The 21,840-nt window shown below is 38.9% G+C and overlaps 1 protein-coding gene across 1 annotated transcript; it reads right to left on the bottom strand.

The window, feature by feature from the left end:
• Positions 1-994: 994 nt before the first annotated feature.
• On the bottom strand, positions 995-17,773 carry tbca (tubulin cofactor a). Its single transcript, XM_085414447.1, has 4 exons — positions 17,618-17,773; positions 7,323-7,428; positions 3,743-3,829; positions 995-1,294 (listed from the first exon to the last, which is right to left on the bottom strand). The coding sequence occupies exons 1-4, from the start codon at positions 17,668-17,670 to the stop codon at positions 1,214-1,216; spliced, it is 327 nt and encodes a 108-aa protein (XP_085270573.1). The 5' UTR covers positions 17,671-17,773; the 3' UTR covers positions 995-1,213.
• Between the last annotated feature and the right edge of the window lie 4,067 nt (positions 17,774-21,840).

Raw genomic sequence — 21,840 nt, 5'->3', positions numbered from 1 at the left:
CATCTCAGAAGCAAATGTGTAGTCCACTTTGTACTCAGTCTGAGAAATGTATTACTACAGAGCAACATGTTTACAAAGCACGCAAATTAAAATGCATTTCAACGGATTAACCAGGAAAAAGCTACATCTGCCATGCCACTATTAGCTTTATTACGTCTGATTAGTGCTTTTATTTTTATAAGCAGTCTACGCGAGTATTTCCGTCCACTTGAACACAGGATTTCGGGTCAGTGTTTTCTCCACGTTACTTTCTCATCCGGCCACGACACGTTCCGAGCTGTCAGCAGCAGCCTGCGTGGGTCCTCCGGTCACACAAACCCGCAGGTGCAGCGCCCCGCCGCCGCATCTCATGCCTCAATTAGCGCCGCTGCCCTCTGCACGGACTCGATTAGGCCCGTGATTTATCCGAAAGAAATATAATTATACCTCCAAATAAAATAATCAGCATTGAAGAGCGATTTCCTTAACGAGATGGAGCGGGGTAGATGTCACGGAGTAGCAGCGCCTCATTAGGGCGGTAATGAGACTTTGGGGTGATCCCGATAATTATCGAAATCTGTAAAATAAGGATCAAGTCAAATGTAACCTTAATTTGTCTGGCAATTGAGTTCATTTATTAGTATGACTATTTAGGAAGGACTCCCTCAGCCTTAATGTAAGGTGTCATTATTTTAGGCCATCTGGGTAATAGATGTAACTGCAGAGGCGACATTACAGGCCTGTTTTGTCATTCATGGCTCACACTAACATTTGTCATATGACTGACAGGGTTACCAAAAGAGCTCTTGCCTTTATTGTAGATATCAAGACACAGTCCATTTCACTGCTGCTAACAGGAATAACAGCACTGTTAATGCCATTAATCTCATTAATCTATGAGATCAACATTAAACTTTCATGTGTTTCTCCCAGTTTCAATGTGTAAACAGTGCATAAAAGGGTCAAACAACACTTAAAGAAAACACTACACTAATCTACTATAATAAACTGAAGGTTTTATAATATTATTGTGGAATTATTTTATTTTTTTCACACAGGAGAAGCGTGATCAAAATGTGGTGGCACGTTAGCAGTAAAGAAAAGAAATAATTACATCAAGAAAAGAGACTTTGAATGGATTCAGTTGGCCTCCACGGTTCCAAACAAGGCCTGACGAAAGGAATGGACATTTAAGCAAGTGAATCTCACAGTGAGAACAGAAATGCATCAGAAATCATCCTTCAAGCTTCACTGAGTCCAATATGCTTCTAGCCTCTTTGTACTCCTCTGATTCAGCCAATTCCTCTTCTGTTTCCTGAAAACACACAAACACACATATAGGTTTTGTTTTAGTGCCATCTACTATACTTCCAAAGAAGGAGTTACAACTGTCTTCACTAGACAAACAGGTTTGTTGTCTTCATATAAAAGCATTCTTGAGGAAATATTTCAAACTGTATCATAATGGTAGGAACCAAATTCATCCAGGAAGGGTTGATATGAGGTAAAACCTGACACTGAAGTGTGTTTGCATTCCTCTGGTAGTCACCACAGTGACAGCACTTCCTAATGACCTGTGATGAGCATGTGCATATGCGTATGCCTGTCTGAAGGGAAGAAAGAAGGGAGGATGAGTAACAGGGAAGGGGACAGGTTGCTAATTTCAGGTTAGCTCCCCCTGCCCAGCATTCAGCTCCCATGTGAGTGACTCACACCTCCAGCTGTCTGACTGTTGCTCTGCATTAATTTCAATGACCCTGAGACATCCATGCTGATGTTTGCCTCTCACCATATCAGCTTAAGTCCTGGAGGGTTTGGCATGCTGTGTGGCTGTATATATACTGTATATATATCTGTATATAAGTGCAAAGTGTGGTGCTTGAGCTTATTCTAATGATCAGTTCATTAAGTCTACACACATTTAAAAGAAAAAACATCTGACTCAACACTGGAATATCCAGGATACCACAATATACTTTAAATTATGTGGCCACAAGTGTCCTGGCATGAAACTGTAGCCAATTGTAGACCTTTCCCACTAGTATGTACTTGAGTCAGCTTGGCATGGCTCGACTTGGATTTTAAGGTCTACCATTAGGTGGGAGTACCTGACACCAGTTACTTTTTTTTGTACCCACTTAGCCAGGGCTCCAAGTGATCTGAGACGATCCGAAAACGTGACATCAACAGACAGCATTCCCCCAATTGGCTAGTCAGTGGCGTCACTTATTGAGTCATGAGAGTCTTCATGAAAATCAAAACCACCATTTTTGAAACCCAACAACAAGGGAAAAGGCTGCACAAAAAACAACATCCTGGTCCCCAAGTGTGACAAAAAGCCATACACTGAGCAGCAGGTGTACAATCGCCTCGATGTCCACTTTTGTTATGGTGTTTGTGTCGCATACAAATGACATCACAGGACTTTTGGCAGCATTGCTATAAGGACCCTACACACATTAGGTGGTAATGATTGTAATGGAAAACGACCGAAACAGCGTAAAGTCAAGGCAAGCTGAGTAGGTACTAGTGGAAAAGGGCTTTTAGTGTCTGCTAGGCCTCACCCACACAGTGCTAGAGACCAATTGGCAACCCCTGGTCACAAGTGTGCATTCAAATTTGCATTCTCCGATTCACTGGTTGCTGGATGCCGGTAGGTGAAATCAGTTGCCACAAGGTACTGCACTAAAAAACTCCTTATGATTGCTTGTCACTAGCAGTCTGTTGCTGTCCTGTGTAATTTGAATGGAATATGCATATGTGTCTGCAAATACTTGCTAACTAACTACTAAACTGTAGTAAAAACTTGAAAAAAGAATAATGCATACTAAAAAAATGACCATTCACCTTCAAAATAAAGTCTCTGGCCCTGTGTGACTGGGGCTTAGCAACCAATTTCAGAGCGACTGCGAGCAACCTTCAGTAAACACTCACAACCAGTAAAGGAAACCTTTTTTTTCCCTAGCAAACTGTGGGTAACTGGTCTCTAGGCATTCCTGCCTGTTGTGACATGGCAGTAAATTTAACAGGAACATTATTACTACTACTACTACTACATCCTTGCTTATTTATGGTACAGCATTAAGGGAACTATGTAGCTTGTTATCACACCAGTAACCATAACCTGATGTTGTCTTTTCCATTATCGTTTTTTTTTCTGTTACATGCTGGTCTCATTGGGAAAGACAACTTTTTAAAGATCTGGCATTAAACTGAAATCCAAACACATTAAAATGGGGATCTTAGGCCTTTTCATTCTTTATTATTAATTATTTTGATTATTAATATTTTAATTATTAACTATTTTAGTGAAATGAAGCCTGACAGGAAGGATGAAGCATGATCCAGGTGTTGATCATGTCTACCAGATGTGAAAAAGGATAGGTATTCGCTAGTACTAATACCATACTATGTTTAGAAAGCAAGAGTATGAGAGTTGTGTGTCTTTCATACAATTATAATTACAAATCTGCATTTTTAATGAAGCTTTACTAAGAAACACATAATTAGTTATTAAATATACCTACAAAAGAGAAAAAAAGATTAAAAATAAAACTTGAATGCTGGGGTTAACCATTTTTCTTGATGCTGGAATTTTAAAGTATAATAAGCTGAACATTTTTTCTTCTACCCACAAACGCATGGCATGAAATTCTTTTTCAGGGAGGCCATGAGATATTAGAAGTCCAACTGAATTAATTATCACAATAGCTTGTGTCCTGTTGTTTTATGAAAATTTAGTTCACCTCATGGTGGTACTTACTAGCAGCTGTAGCAGATCTGCGTGTGCTATGGCCAGCCGGCGGTGACAATCTGGGATCATCATTCTGGACTCCTGCAACACCTCCATCTGAAAGCACACAGAGACCGCATCAGTGCCATCACCACCTTTATTAATCCGAAAACCCCTGCCACTGCTCCTATTACCAGCTTTCATTACAGGTCTTCACAAAAGTCAACACATTACTGAACATGTATTTTCCAAGCTTTGACCATTAATTTGAACAGCTAGACAAAGTGTATTCACTGGCTGGATTGTGCTGTAGCTTTACTCCTGGCAGTGACATGCAGGGTGTCCCTCATGCACTCTGCTGTGGTTAACATCTCTCAACAAGCCGGCAGTATGAAAAATGTTATTGAGTTATTGATCGGGCCGGGAGTTGGGCAGCAGGGGACCACCTCGATCTGGCTCCACACCTGGATGAATGAGCCGAGAGCATTGTGATCAGGCGTAAAGAGGTATTACTACGCCTGCAGTGTAACTGTGTTGCAGCCTGGGGTACTTTCACAGCCGCGGCTAATGTGGAATTCCCCCAGCTGGCACCCTAAAGAGCGGAGAAGAGCTGGCTAACACTGTCAGACACAGTCACTCATGACAGATGCTTCCTCAGCTAGGCCTGTGTCGAGCTGGAAAAAGTCAAAACATGGACTCAGTTGCACATGTGTACATTACACGGCTATGCACACTAACAGTCTGCCTGCCTGATGGCGTACAAGTTCATCCAAGTGCCTAAACTGACATACCGAAAAATAGTGGACAAATTGTCAAGTTGGCTGCCATCTAGATGTGACAAGGTAAGCTAGAGTAGGCAAAAGAGTACTGAAACAGAGAAAAGTCACGGTGCCCTCCCGGTTCGGTGGAATGATCCCATCAGCACAGGATAAAGATGACACTTACAGCGTATTGATTCCATTAAAATAAAAACCTGTAATCCATCCTGCCTCAGACCTCTCATCTCCAACCATAATCCATCTGGCCTCCCAATCTCCCCATTTAACACCAACCAAGCCTGCTGCTCAGCCTGAGCTGCCACTCTATGAATGAACAAACAAAACAACACACACACTGAATTTTAATGGAAGCCGTAAACATAATCAGATGTGATATCTGTGGTTCAGTTCCTCCCCGTTTGAATCAAGTTTGGATCCGCATCAGCGAACACTGGCCCAAATAAAGGGCAGTTATATGAAAAACCACGTCCTTCCAACAATCTTGTGTAAGCTGACCATAAAATACTGTAATAGGCAAAACTCATATTTGTCTATATATGAGTAGCAGGCTCTCTTGACAAGATCTTGAAATATTTGTATTATTTACCTTTTTTTCACACTATTTCTTTATCGTTGTGATACTGGAATGAAGCAAAGACATCAAGAGAAGCTGTGAATTTAGTTTCCCCCAGGTATTAAACACACATTAAAGGCAAATTCAGAAATTCATTTAACATTTAAAGCTGATAAACCCCCTCGCTAGCCTACAAAATAAGGGCTATAAAGATCCCATAACGCAACACTCCGATTTTAAATTATTTTGCCATTTCCTTTTATTTTCTGTACACGGCGGGTAATGATTTGGTTATATATTTTGAGGCATAATTGAAATGTCTCTGTGCTTGCAACACCACATGGAATCATAAAGTTCCATTTGCTTATTTATTTAAAAAAAACAGCAAACCTGATCACCCTGATCACTTCCACATCCGCAACACACACCAGATTTCCTCGACTAGATCAAAACAGTGATGTAGTGTCATTAACTTTAACTTCAATATTATTTTGTGAAGAAGCAAATGGTAAAAAGCCAAATTTGGCAAGTAGCGCTGGTGGTGGACAACAACTGGGTTCACGGCACAGTGCTATGTGACAAAGTTGAGCTTATGTGCCAAATTTAAAAGAAAATTCTTCTTCTGGCTTTGACATTATAAGCTCTGGACACCATATCTAGAGACTGTTTTCATCAGCAGAGGATTGGTCCAGTCTAACAAAGAAGCAGACCATGGACCTTGCTGTGGTGAAAGGGTAAATGTGCACATGGAAGAGAACCAGACTTCCAGCTTCCATATCAAAAATGCTAAAAGTGATGCAGTGCTTCACAAGGACAAAACCTTTAAAACTAAACTGGTTTCTATGTTCCTTGACTATGTAGCTTGCAAAGATGACACATTAATATATTTATGTATATATCATTCTGATGTTTGGTGTTTATAAACCATCAAGTGTTTGCCATCTGATTATATACAGTGGTATAATGAAAATGTTTAGAATTATAAGATACAATATCCATTAGGGCTGTGCGATATGACCAAAATCTCATATCCCGATATAAGAATTCTATCGTCCGATAACGATATAAATCACAAAAGTGTAACATTTTCTGTAAATTCTGTGAATCTCCGGCAGCTCGACTTGCGGGAAGTGTTTCCAGCTACGTGTCATGTACCTGGAGTCGAGTGTTTTAACAGATGCATGAAGCTATACATTTTTAGACATAAGTTGTAACGGCCACCGTTTTCTTTGTGAGTATTTATTACACGGCGCGCTGCGGGGAAAAGCCTGTTCCAACGTTTGAGTCTAAGGTTTATTTTTTAGCACCTGGCGGCTCTTTTTTAATTCTCATCCGTAAACACTCTGCATCTTTCACGTGATTCAGTTTATTTTTGAAAATTCTCAACAGGATCTTGAGCTTTATTGTGAAAGGTTTATGTGGAACATAAACAAGCGGACACACCATGGTGTTACCGTTGTTGTTGCTAACGACAACGCATAAAAACAGGCGCTTGTCCGTCCGTAGTGTGGTTATATTAAATATAAGAGAAAGAGAGAACTTTAACAAATTAATATAGCCACTACAGTGACCATCAAAACGATGAAAAAATATTGCCATGAACAGTTTATTTTGCGACACCACGAAACAAACGATAGCGTAAAATGAAACGATAGACGTTTTTATATTGTCATTCGATATATATCGTTATATCGAACAGCCCTAATATCCATACATGTCTGTGTCATACATAAGTAAAGCAAAAAAAGCTCAAAAACTGCCCACACGACTGTCCATTTTGCTAGCTAACGTTAATATTATTATATTATTTGAATTGAATATTTTAAAAGACATAAGAAACATGTTGGAGTGAGAAAATTCCACAACCTGTGTACAGACAAATGATGGAGGGATGCAGGCGCAGTGAGAATGGAGAGCAGGATATGGGCCAGTGATCTGTTAGGGACACTAAATTACCAGCATGTGTCAGTAATTATCAAACTCTTTTAAAGTAACATGATATAATTACATCTGAATCAAGCAAATTACAAAATCACTAATGATTCTCCTCTCAAAACCTAATTCTTCATTATCACTGTGGACTGACCTCATTATATGAACGAAGGGCTACTCGAATTATCAAGACACAATTCACTCCCTACCTATGCGAGAGCAACAACCCTCCCTCACTTTACTGGCTGAGATCAACAGAAGGAACAGGTGGTGATAAATGGATAATTCAAAGGCTTTCAAATTAAGACACATAATTGCTGTACAGCATCAAAGAAGCAAAATGTACCTGTTTCTTGATGACATAATCATCTGCCGCCTCTGTTTTCAGGCGCTCGATCTTCTCTTCCTGCTGCTTCGCTTCAGTTATGTACGCAATCTCCTCCTTGGCCAGCCTGCACAGAAACAAGAAGACGGAAAAGACACGGTTAAAGGCAGCCATACAGTGTTGTTCCATCAAACATAAAACGTAAACGCACAGCCTCTCAGACGGATAATATAGGCTGAACCAAGAAAAGGAGACTGTGATGGTCACTTTTTACAGACAGGGCCATCTATCCTCATTCTCCCCAGCACTCTTGTGACTGAGGAGGACACAGTGAGATCATCTCCCACAGGATGGCAAGAAACACACCTCAATAACACGCAGCAAACACATCACTTCTCCTCACTGCTCTGAAGTGGAGATCAGCCTTAAATAATGCTTTGAAATTCAACTTATCATTTAGACAGCGCTCTAACAGTGGCTAAAATAGGATGCATTTACATGAAAGACATTTTATTTCTGGAAAGGAGCAACACTTCACACTAAATTTAAACCGGATAACAGTTTTTTTCTTTAATAACTGGCAGTAGCAGATCTAAGCCTGAAAATAATGTGGATGAGAACTATGGTGTTTATATGAGTATATGAGGTTTTATTATTTTTATTCACTTGTTAAAACGGAGTTTATTAAACTCTTTAAAATTGAGATTAAACAGCACAACACTGTCATTCATCTGCAGTCAGATTTGTTTTGTTTTTGGTTTCTTTACAACCATCGGAGAAACATCGGGCTTTTTAGCCTGTACACCAGTGTTAGTGAGCTGCCAGCAATATATTTTAATGTAATATATTTGATTGTTTTTTGTTAACTTTTATAGAAAAAAAACTTTAGGGGGCAGTTGATGTCCACGGTCTGGCCTGCTCTAAAACGGAAGAATATATCAATTGTATAACATGCATTTCATTTTGTATCCTCTTATTGTTTTTGCAGCACTTAAACCTTGAACTTATGCATCTTGCAGTCAACAGTATTCACTAATTATATTATTTAACTTCATATATTACAATATATGAATGCGTCACTAGTGAGTGAGATCTGATTCTTATTTAACGATAGTACACAGAATGCAACATCATAAACTTACATACAGGATAACACTGATACAAATGTTAAACTAAACTGAATTTAGATTTAAAATAATAATAATAATAATACTAAATGATTCAATTAAATTTTCTGCCATAATGGCCAAAGAAGGGATTCAAAAGCCCAAGTTCACATTTGTCTTGTGCACTGAAAATAAAGAAATTAATATATATACACACTTCTCAGTCACAGAGCAAAAATCGCAAATCGTCATTTTTGAGAAGGCTGACCAACAAACACAGAATTTTCTTTGTAATCATCAAATATTTTGTTCATCTCTAATCTATATACGCACATAAATGTAGCTCTGTCTGGAAACTTCCAGCATTCTGCATGGAATAAATGGAAAAGCTGTGGGGGTTCAATGCCGGGAGGGTTTATTTTCAATGTGAAGAAAAAGCAATACAGCTTACATGAGAGCAACAAGTCAGTCAACTTCCTTTGCATATCTAATAGCAATAAATGATTTCGCCTAATCTACCTAGTGATGATATATGAATGCATGAAACTGCATTACTTCATTACATTTGGCTGGTTCTTTTTAAAATGATTTAACTCTCTCCTTTACATACATAGGGAAAATGGGTAATAGAAACGGAAAGCTAACTAAAGAATTTTAAAAATTCTAAAATTGAGTAATCCCAGTGGATTTCCAATCTTCTAACAAAGGCTTTGGAAAATCGAGCCTGTGGCAGACGAATTTGGACAATTACAGATCTTTTTGTGTTTTGATTTTTACTGCAGAGAGGAAAGCCTCTGAAAACACATTTAGATTTCATTCTTTATTTAAAAATATTAATAGTAGGTCTCTGCCCTGAATTCATCTAAAGATCATATTACATCATACATATTACTTTTATCAATACACTTTTGAAATGTGCAAAGTAGGACATTATATCATGTCACTCATGTCTTTTGTGTTAGCATGTCACAGAAATCAGCGTAACCTGCATACTGCCATCCAGCTCACATCCTATCAACATGATTATCTGGCTCCTTTATCCACCTTTATTGTCTTCGACACACACACACACACACACACACACACACACACACACACACACACACACACACACACACACACACACACACACACACACACACACACACACACACACACACACACACACACACACACACACACACACACACACACACACACACAGAAGCTACTAGTTCTTTTTTAGACATTAATTGATCATCAATTCAATCCCTAATTTAGACCAAGTCAGGTGGTAAATGGGCCTCTTTTTCTTGATTATTAGTGAAAATAGGCTTGAGTACATTGATAAATTCTGATTATTTATCAATTACGGCCCAAATGGAACTAAATCTCTTAAATAGATTCCGACCCTGATTGGCATAATGGAGTTTGAAAATATAGCTATTGATAATGATTTCCAACTAACAGTCTTTTTCCGGCTGCGCCTGCTGGAGGGACTGACAACACAAATTTCATTTTTCATAAAATCAGCTGTGTGTGTGTAAGTGAGTAATCCTTCATTAGTCAGTCACATTACTGGAGACCCTTCCCTACGCGTTGCACTGCTCTTTGCCTAGCCAAGGAAGCCAATAGCACTCTGTCATATTTTACATCAATTACCACTCATTCTAATACGGTTCCATCAGGAAGCTTTTAAACAGGCACCGTATGCAATAGCAGATCCTGTCTTTCACTCTCATGCTTAATGTAGAATGAGTTATGTCACCTGTTAAGAGTCAAAGAAGGTGGCAAAGAGAGGAGAAACGATGGAGGTAGGAAGGCTGAAATAATTTGAATAAAACTGAAGGACAGTCTAATAACAAAATGTCCATTCCTCCCCTTTCCAGTCCTGATGTTAATTTCTTATTTCTCCCAGACTTGGAGCGCTGTGCGAATAAGGGGTGGGGTCGTGGCTGGTTTTAAATAGACCTGCCACCTCAGGCTTAATGGAAAAGGCAGCTCTCTGGAAAATAGAAAAAAAAAAAGGAATTAGAAGCCAGCCGACACACACATTTGGTCGCCTGCTCTAGCACTGTATTTTTGAGCTGCGATGTAGTCTGCGCTGGGACCGGAATGACAAAGGCAAATTACTGTTGTCATTTTATTAAGGGCATCCGCCTCGCTAGGGCAGAAAGGCACTGACTGGAATGTGCAGAAGCCACTGGAAATAGGCCTGGCTAAAAGAGCAGGCAGGTTTCCTCTAAAGTCGTACATATAAATGTATGTGTGTGTGTGTGTGTGTGTGTGTGTGTGTGTGTGTGTGTGTATACTTGAGAGTGTGAGTGTGAGTGTGAGAGAGAGAGAGAGAGAGAGAGAGAGAGAGAGAGGGGGTAGAGGAAGTGAAAAAGCTGGGAACAGAGGCAAAAAGGAGACTATAAGAGAAGGACACAACACAGAGCAATGACACTCTACACTTAAACAGTTTGATAAAAGGTTCATGTCAACGTACAGCTGTTGGCCTTGAGGGAGTAAGATTTTAAATCTTATCTTTTGTTCAAATAATATACTCAACTTAAAAACCTCAGAAGAGAAAGCAGGGATGATACTGGCTAATAAAATACTGCACCCTTGCATTGTTGTTTTTCCTATACTGACCACTCCTGGACACTCTGTGACATTATCCTCTCTGGGATGTCCAGCCTCCATCATTACCACCGGGGAGCCTGTTGGTAATCTGACCCTCATCAAAGTGCAATCGATAGCGTATTACACAAACAGCACTGACAGGAGGGAATTAGAGGTCTGCCTGATTGACGATAGGTACACTCAAACCATCCCACAGACAACTGAGCCCATTATCTCAAGAATCCTCATAATGTCTACAACATTTTCTATTCCAGCATGGTAAATTTGGCCGTTGTACAAATGTGGAGCCAAGCTCGAAGTAGATGCCAACTCTTTTAGTAGGACAGCTTAGACTAGTTAATGAGTTTGCAGGTCCTACATCAAAAGGCCCATATCAATCTATCTAGAAGTGAAGCGAACACTAAACCATTATAGATGAGCAGTGTTTGCCTACAGACAGGATTTACAGTTTGGAAAAGAGAAAGAATAAAGATGGAATATGTTCATTAGAAAATTTGGAAAACTAGGCAAACAATGAAGAAACAAATGGGACGAAACAGCTACTGTACACCCAGTTGTACCGTTAAAGTTAAAAAGCAATACAAGATGTCTGAACTTGCCAGGAGTTTGTGCAACTAGCCAACTTGATGTTAAACATTGATGCCGTTGTTAACTGCCGCCAGAAATACAAGTCGGTTAAACCTATTATAGTTATTTTAATAATGTAAAACTGCAATTACTGGTTCATGAAGCTCCTAAAATACACAAAATGTTTGTTTTGCCATTATTTAACTTTGTCCATTTAAGATATTCTGTGCTTTTAAATTATTTTTTTCAGTTTTTATACTACCGTAATTGTCGGGCTATAAGCTGCTACTTTTTGCACAAGCTTTGAACCCTGCGGCTTTTAGTCAGGTGCAGCTTTTCCATGGATTGTCCATGATTTTTGTGATATCGTAAGACGATTTGTTTTGTTTGTTCCGCTGTTGTACGGCACTACGTTGCCTGGCGGAAGGGCATGTGATCAGACACACAGTATCGGGGTTCAAGAGTGGTATGTTGGTCACATGTCCATCTGCCAGGCAACATAGTGCCGTACAAGTAGCGCAAAAAACAAACTTCAAAGTAGCGCTACGCGTACAGCGGGAGGTGTGGATGACTAGCGGCGATAAACTTGCGAAAAGCAAGTTATGCTCAACTCCACCAGTGGAATCTGACAGCGTGGAAAAGTGTGAAAACATCCATGATCACCAACGGATTTCGAAGGGCTGGACTGCTGCATGATGGAGAGGAGGACACCACCACGGCCCTTCTGAGGGTGTTCGACTCTGACACTGACAACGAGGATTTCTTTGGTTTTGAAAGTGACAACGAAGGAAAGGAGCTGAGAGTGGATGACGAAGCCATCCTGAGCCTGTTCGTATCCGACACTGGAGAAGAGGACTTTGGTGGTTTTAGTGCGCAGGAAGATGGTGGTGAATGACTGACTTTTCTTCTTGTTAAAGCCATGTCACTGCACCTGAGCCTAAAAGGTAGGCCGAATCTATTTTTCTGGTGTGCTGTAGGTTATTGTTATGTAGGGCTGCTCGATTATGGCAAAAATGATAATCACGATTATTTTCACTGAAATTGAGATCACGATTATTTGACGATATTTATTTAACCCTTTAAGACCTACTATAGAACCAAGTCCACCAGAGCTTATATTATTTTTTTACATGCTGTAGTGCCATTTGTGGGAGCATTTCAAGTTGCTATACATCAATACAACTGTTATAGCCCATATTTTAATAATATGTATGCATTAAGTCCATAGTAATTACATAAATTGCAAAAAAGTGCAATAAACTACAAAAAAAATTGAAAATTGCTTTTGTTTTGTTTACATATATTTCTACTTGGAGAAATTTAAGAGGTTTATCCCTCAAAACTTTAAATACAATAAAGTTGCAAAAAATAGTTTCCCACCACAGGAAATTTATTTTGAGTGTCTTCATAGTTTTATTTTGGAGATACAGCAATTTTTATATACTGCAGGAAAAACAAAAAACAATCCTATGATGCAAATTTGCAAAGAAAACAGCATGTGCATCATTTCACTGTGGGAAGTGTTACGAACAGCTGATAGGAACGGCAAAGCGTGTTTCTGCAATATTATGTTTTTGTTCCTGCAAGCGCTTTTTATGCAATTTTTGCAAAGCTATATGTGGAACGAAACCGTGACCGAGGACAAGCTGATGGCATCAGATGTAAGTACAACTCCTCCGGTTTCATATGCAAAACAAATTATTGCGCTACGGTTCAGGTTCTACAGGGATTTAAAAATAGTTACGCAAAACGGAGCGTGCTGCTCTGACCGGCTTTAAAGGGTTAACAATGACTTTAAAAAAATAATATAAAATAGTGTGCAACACCACTGAAGTTTTTTTTTTTAAACTCTCTTTTCAACCAACGGCAGTCACTCTCCAAATAACTTCTGCTTAGCTTTCCGAGCTTCCCTCGGGTCCTCTTAATCAGCGGTCTCCAACCTTTTTTGCGCCACGGACCGGTTTATGCCCGACAATATTTTCACGGACCGGCCTTTAAGGTGTCGCGGATAAATGAGGGAGGGGCTAATAATCGGCTCAGTCATTTTTAATGATCGTTGAAAGCCCAGATCATAATCGTGATTAAAATTCGATTAATTGAGCAGCCCTATTGTTATGTACTACATTTGTTACTCATTTATGAAGCACAGTACATGTTTCGTACTTGTAATTACTGCTACTTGTACATATACTTAAAGTTATGCAAATATGTACCCATAACTTGTTTTTCAAAATATTAATAAAAGGGGTGTGTCTCCAAACAGCCATCTCTTTCCTGACAATTCGCTTTGTGCATATTCTCGTACATATGGTAAGTCAACATTGAAACACCTGCGGCTTTTAGTCAGGTGCGGCTAATGTATGTACAAAACAGGATTTTCCCCTGATTTTAGCTTGTGCGGCTAATATTCAGGTGCGCTTTGTAGTCCGGGAAATACGGTAGTTAACTAGCCTAATTTTTTTCTGTCATTTAAACAACTCAAATCACAAACCAGAAACATCCCTAAGTTCTTTTTTTATGAATACTATTTCAAATTTTCCTGAAAATGCTTGATCTCCAATTTAATTGCATTTGAAAGGTGAGTCTATTATCTAGCCTGTCCTCACTGATTGTCATACATTAGAAGACATTAGATATTCATCAGCCGTTTGCAACATAATTTAACAGCATAACAAACATCTCTCTACACCAAGCCCAAACAGAAACTCTACATTAAAGCCACAAGGGCTAAGTTTATTGCAGGGCGTGTAATACAGGATATCTGTTTAAGGAAGGTGTAACTGTGAACTGGAATATGTCCTGGTTGCACTGCACACAGAACAGTTTAGTGGTGCTCACATCTATTTTAAAGAAAAACGTTTAATCTAATTGTAAAGAACTTTTCTCTTGTAAGGTTTCTTTTCTTTAGGAGTGAAAGAAGCCTTCTATGTCAACTGCGAACGACCATCTTTGAACAGAGGTGGTGGCTTATGACACCAACTGTCTGCCATCTATAATCCAGTTCTGAGATCCCTTCCCAGATGCCTTAACGCCCACTCACATCCTGGGCCATCTGACCTCAGTAAATTACATGATAGGGTGATTGCGACCTAGGGCTGTGCGATATGACCAAAATCTCATATCCCGATATAAGACATCTATCATCCCGATAACGATATAAATCACAAAAAATTTAAGTTTTCTGTAAATTCTGTGAATCTCGGGCAGCTCGACTTGCATGAAGTGTTTTCAGCTGGGCGTCGTGTACCTGGAGTTATGACTTTTAGCCGATCCATGAAGCGATACATTTTTAGACATAAGTTGTAAAGGCCGCCGTTTTCTTTGTGAATATTTATTACACGGCGTGCTGCGGGGAAAAGCCTGTTCTAACGTTTGAGTCTAAGGTTTATTTTTTAGCACCTAACGCCTCTTTTTTGTTTCTCATCCGTAAACACTGCATACTCTTTCACAGGATTTAGTTTATTTTGAAAAGTCTCAACAGGATCTTGAGCTTTATTGTGAAAGGTTAATATGCAAAACAAACAAGCGGACGGCGGAACCACGCCATTGTTCTACTGTCGTGGTTGCTAATGGAAATGCGTAAAAACAGTCGCTTGTCCATCCGTAGTGTGGTCATATTAAATATAAGAGAAAAAGAGAACTTTAACAAATTAATATAACCACTACAGTGACCATCAAAACGATGAAAAAAATATTGCCGTAAACATTATATTTTGCCACACTACGAAACAAACGATAGTGTAAAATGAAACGATAGACGTTTTTATATCGTCACCCGATATATATCGTTATATCGAACAGCCCTATTGTGACCTACACCCGTCTTCACACCTTCGCTCGTGTGATTAGGCAGAGGATCATTAGGGGATCCATTGTCCCTCTTGGGGGGGGAGAGACACTCTCACAGGGCTTAAACCTGGGACTCTCCACAATTTGACCCTAGAACTGAAGAAGCTTCTCGGATAAGAGGTGAAACGTCTTCAAGCAACTTAAAGAAGTCCAGACGCCTTTCTTTCCAAGCTCCTTAGACTACGATGACCTGGATGACTGAGAACATCCACAGACAAACACAGTGCACAAATCACATGACTTCACTGTCAGTACCACTGCCCTCCAGTGTACTGTGTGATCGTGAAGAACTAAGCAAACAACTTACTTACATGTTTTATGAATTTTAAAAAAATAATCATTTAAATGATGCTTGATGCGGATTAGGGGTCAGGGTTAGGTAGGTACAAACTTTATTTACAACATCAAACCAGGTTTTAACTTCTTAAACTCCATCAGGCAACCAGCTACAGTTAGGTTTAGAGTTACATTTAAGGCCTAGTCACACATGGCCTTGGGTCAGTTGGCAACTGCTTGAGAATCACCAGTCGCTAGGGAAAAATGTGTACTCTCCTGGCAGGTTGTGGTTACTGGCAGTCACTGTGAAAAAGACTGCCAAAGCCTCAGTCACACTGGGCTGGAGACCGGTCAGTTATGCCCTGTTAGCCACCACCTGCTGGGAAAAATGTGTATTCCCCGGCAGGCTGGTGAGTGGTTGCATGAGGCTGCCTGCGATCACTGAAACTGGTCGCAAGAAAAGCTACAAGGTCCTGTGGCAACTGCTAAAAGATGACTCTGGTTACTCATAGATTGAATGGAAGATCCTAACTTGCCAACGTCTTCCATGCAAAGTATAGTGCAAACTATGGGCAACCACAGCAAGATGCTTGCAACCAAAGCAATCACAACAAGGTTTTCAATGTAGCACCCTCTTAGCGACCAATTTCACCCACCAACAGCCAGTAATCACCAGGAACACTCACTGAAAGGTTTGCAAATACATATTTTTCCAGAGTGATCAAAGGTTGCCAGCTGGCTACCAACTAGTCCCTATGCCAGTAGGATTTAACTCCTTCCAGTTGTTCTCCATTTGTGTAGCTTATAACTTTCACATAGCAACTTTCAGTAGGAATTGTACCGACTCAACCTAAATTACCCAACACTCTGGGTACAAACTGCGTATGAATAAAAATCCACAACCTGAAAAAACGGTTTCTTGAACCAGCCCCCCCACCAAAAAAATGTTTAACAACAGTTTTTATTAAACCAGTTATGATCATCTACCAATTTAAGGAAGCCTGGAGTCCAAAGTACATATGCAGCAGTACTTTAGTGCAGTGAAGGTGCACTGGCCTGTATTATTCATTAACTAGTTGTCATTTTTTTTACTCCTCATTATAATATGTACGTGTCAAGACTGTGTTGTCATCCCTGCCTGCCTGTAACAATTCTGACCCCAAAATGGGATGCAAGTATTTGCAAAATCTCACCCCAAGTCCATCTCACCTTAACATGGTACCAATGCGGAGCTACGTAGCTTACTCAGCAGGTGCTTCCCACACCCGCAGAGTTTAATGATAATAATAATATAACGGTGCTTCTACGTTGGGCTGTTTCATGCAGCAGCTCCAATTAGCAAAGATGAGGGAGTTTCCACTGAAAAATTTTTTATAATGACAATTAAAATTAATGTTATGTTGCGATAACTTAAGTTTACGAACTTGAGTTCGAGTGACCCAGTTGATATCAGCACGTGGAAGTTTTAAAATGCAGCCAGAAAATGGACACTTTATTTGATCAGCAGTGTGTTAGCTACCTAGCTAACATTAGGGATCAGTCGACCACCACTTTGAATTGAGCTGAATTACACACACTACAATTATGATACAGCGCTATGGTTGAACAAACAGTGAACTCTAACCCCCACATTATAACTATTAGCTACTCAGGGTTAAGCGACGGTAAGAAATAGCCGCTTTGAACAGAATACACTTTCTTATCATTCAAGCCGCTAGCTATAGGCCGCGCCCCAACACCGCACTAAAGTTAAAATGTGGTTGGTAACACATTTCGACCTGCGGCGTAGGTTTTCGCCTGGCCGCCCGGCTAACTTAGTTAGCTCAAAAACGCCGACCTCACGTTAGCATCTATAAGTAGCTTGCATAACATACGAAATACTAGTTAAGTTAAACGAAGAGCCAGCCTTACCGTTTAACAATACCAGTTTTAATCTTAATCTGCCGTGTTCTTGGATCTGCCATGGCTGTAGATGCAATGTATTACTGGGAAGTAACGTGTTGTCGCTAGCTTACTGTGTTAACGGTGTGCAGGTGGAAGTGGAAGGAAGGATGATGAGCTGCTGGCAGATAAATCGATCGTTAGAGAAGCTCATTGTCGAGTTTTCTGGTCTGAATGACAGATCTGGTAGGTAATACAGTTTCGTGAGTGTGTTTCTCTGGTTCTTGTGCATGCTTTTGCTATTTTTCTTCAAATTACACCTCGATAAACCGAAATCATAAAATGACGAAAATAAATAAATACTGTGGTGGTTAAGTTAATTAAATCAGGAGCAATTACGGAGACTGGGAGCTCTATGTTATATGTAGTTGGTTTTCCACAAAGTCTGATAATTGTTGTAAAAGACAGCTAGCCCATTTCAGCTACCTGCTCATCAGTGATCCCAAATTTGGGGTAAAGTAAGGTTACCTCATGAAGCTGTAACAAAGGAATTAATGGCCAACTACTGCCCCTCTAGATAAGAGAAATCAGCTGAGATACTCTGGGTAAGGAAATGAAGATATCTGTCAGCATCACTTTGTGGGCATCAATACTATGTAAGCACCAAAATATGAGTATCTAAGCCAGTCAGAGCTACATCTGTAGTTATATGATTGGTAGGGATTGCGAAGAAAAGGATCATTTGAAATGTTGACCTGATGCCTTTTTTTTTCAGGAAAGAAAAACTAAACATATTCAACTGTCTAAAGTAAAGTAGCTTTGTTGTGTGTCTGCATAGGTAGTGCTGCGGCATTGAAGAAAACTGAAGACATTTCCAGGAAACATTTATACATAACAGGAACAGTACAGGGTAACTAATATGAAAGATCCCTCTCTTCCATTAAGCTTGGCCTTGTACTCCAAGTTTGCAAGCCTAACCTAAGCCTTCGATACTAAAAGGGACCAAAGCATTTGGTTACACTAATACCAATTAACAATGTTAGTTACAATTACACATGAGCCTCTCAATATACAACAAATAAATATTTTGGGTAACTTTAAAAACCTAATCTAAAAGAAAAACAAAACAAAAAAACACCCAAACTAATCAACCATCACTGTTTGATTGGTGTGAGTTTAATATTATGAAGATTTAAATATTTCATTATATATGTAATATTTCATTATAATTTAATAATATGGAGACTTTTGGAAATATCTCACATGTACAATTTATTGGTACTTGAATACTTGCATTTGATGTTTTATATTGTGCCAAATCACAGTAAGCTAAAGACCCCACAATAAATCGCTCTTATATAGCACATTTCTACTCTACGTGAGCACTCAAAACTTTATACAACGTATCTCATTCACCCTGTCATACAAGCACTTTTTTCCATGCTTGAGTACTTTTTATCTGACATACACACACATTCAGACCCAGATGTATCGGAGAGCAACTTGGGGTTAGTATCTTGCCCAAGGATATTTGACATGCATGCTGGAGCAGCCACCAATTGAACAATATTGGTAGATGGCCTGCTCTGCATCCTGAGCTACAGCCAGAAGGTAAAGAAAACCCCAACAATCAAATGACCCCCTTTGTGTAAGCACTAGGCAATAGTTGGAAGAAAAAACTCCCGTTTAACAGGAAGAAACCTCCAGCATAACCAGGCTCACCTGCCATGACCTGTTGTGGTTGATGGGGGAAGACAGGACAAAAGACACTGTCTAAAAGAGCCAAATGTTAATAATAACTAATGATGCAATTCAGAGTTGTGTATAAACACAGTGAATGAAAAAGGCGAGTGAAGAAGAAACAATTGAATAGAACTCAACTGAATTTAATTGAACTGAATGGAATTGAATAGAGAATAAGGCTCTAATAATCTAATGATGTCAGATTATAGATTTGCATGGATTAATGCATCTTCTTTTTCTAAAGCAAAAGAAAGAAATGTCCATAATATTATTCCTTGCTATTTTTCACAAGATTTGTATATTTAGTTTCTTTAAGAATTAAACTGTGTATACACAAATATTGTGTGTGTAAGTTAAGGTTTATACGCCTCAAAATCAGCCTTTTTTTATTTACCCAATAGATCACTTAAATGATACGATTGACATGCCTTATAAAGCTGTGTTACAAAGACACAAAATTCAATATCATTTGAATCTTTGTGTATTTAATATTGATTTGTGTGATCTATAACAAAATGAATCAATTTCACAGTACTTTACATGGCTGCCTGTATCAAAATATATATATTTATATACTAGAGACCTCAGCTTTCCCAATAACGTTAAGGGTTTACAATATTCTTGCACATTAAAAGCTTTGGAACAGCAGCACACTTGTGAAGTTAGTGCTGGGAAAGGAGTACAACTTCTTTTATTTGAGCAAGAGAAAAAGTTTCCACCTGTGAGACCCACTCTCACAAAATGCAAAAAGACACCTAATGTCCCGCATTATCCATAAAAGAGAAACTGTGCTAAATACAGCTTCAGTAGTCTTGTTTTTCATGCACTAGGGTGAATTTAATTGAATCTTGTCACTGATAGAATTATGCACACAAGCATAATTTAAGTAAGAAACATTCAGAATAAAGTGAAATAAAAGGAAACAGGGCCACACAACAGATTGTTGTATGTATCAGGTCAAATTGGATTAGAGGCAGTAATCAGGTTTGCAGTGATGGTGTTGTGTCTCATAATGCAATTCCACTTCATCTAATAAATCCCAGTTTTGGGTCATATAGATCTTTTAATGTGCACATACTCAAATTATGTAGAAATTCAAACATACAGTACTGTGAAAAACTCTTGAGCCACCCTTGATTTCATTATATTTTGCTTGGAAAGTAGTAAAGTAAAGGTGGTAATCTAGGTACAGACTTAAATGGAAATACGAGGCGAAAAAAACCCCCCCCAGAGTTATTACAATTCAGTCTGAAATATCTTAGGTAAGCTTTCTTGTAATTTCTTGAAGTAATCTTCAGGAATAATTCTCCAGGCTTATTGAAGCTCTTCTTTGGATGTTGGCTAGAAGACAGAAGGCCTTAGATGCTCACTAAAGATGTTTTTACCACTGATTTTCAGTCCTGTGCTCGTGTAGTTAGGCATATCTCAGCCTTTTCTCTCTGTTTGCTTTTCTTAAGAATGGCTTCTCGACAGCCACCCTTCCACTGAGACCATTTCTGATGAGGCTAAGGTAGATGGATCAACTGAAGGGTCAGATGCATCTCTTAGGTCCTGTGTCAGGTCTATGCTATATTTTTTCCTATTTTTTAAGGATGTAACTTTCAGATCTGTATATCTGATGCAGATATCTTTTAAGCCTGATGCTTCTTCTTTTGTCTAGTTTCCTCAAAATGTTTAGTGCTAGTGCCTAAAGGTATATATAAAATTACTTCTCTGCTAAGTTGTCAATTACGTGTGTAGACACAACACTGGTTGACTCCTTGAGTTAGGAGCCTCTTTTAAGCTTGAACGATTCATAATCATTCAACAAACAAAGAAAAATATTAGTCTGAAGTCTGCAGTCAGATTCAAGGAATGGCTTGAAAATGAGTGAACAGGCAGCCAACGTCCAAAGAAAAACTTTATTATTATTATGGTACAGTTCTCTTAAATGTAATAATTTTGCTTTGTTTACATTTGAATTCAAGACTTTTACTTGTTACAATGGAATATTTTTTACCTTAGCATAAAGTAAATGTGATACCATTTACCATTTAATTGTTGTAGGCAGTAGGTCGAAAGACTTACAGGCTAGGGGTGGTGTTGTTTCTTGTAAAGCAATTTGCCTTTATTCAATATACAATATCTATTTTTTAATTTGGTTGTTAGTTTGTTTTTTATATATCCTGCCTCAAAATATGTACAAGTGGATAAAATCTACATGCTGTGTTGACTTACGGCACTAATATTTGTGCTGCCAAAAATCTGCAGACTTAGTTTATATGTGATTACATTTGATACTCTACCACCTGAACTTAAGATTTTCATTTAGATGTGGCACTTTTAAACCCTGGCACATGGTGACTCATTAATCACTGCACATGCTCAGTCCCCAAAATATGATAAAATAAACATATTGCTATACAACCAAATGTGAAACCAAACATAGTTTAACCACAGCTAAACTAACATGGTAAAGGTAAGTTATTTGATACTTTTACATAGCAGTGTTTAATATATGATTACAAATA

The sequence above is a fragment of the Rhamphochromis longiceps genome, linkage group LG7 (assembly GCF_057381845.1).
Source record: "Rhamphochromis longiceps isolate RC_006_pf linkage group LG7, R_longiceps_female_GT1.1, whole genome shotgun sequence".
In the NCBI taxonomy this organism is placed as follows: Eukaryota; Metazoa; Chordata; class Actinopteri; order Cichliformes; family Cichlidae; genus Rhamphochromis; species Rhamphochromis longiceps.
Note: the sequence above shows the minus strand (reverse complement) of the source record. Positions and strands in the feature narration are given on the sequence as shown.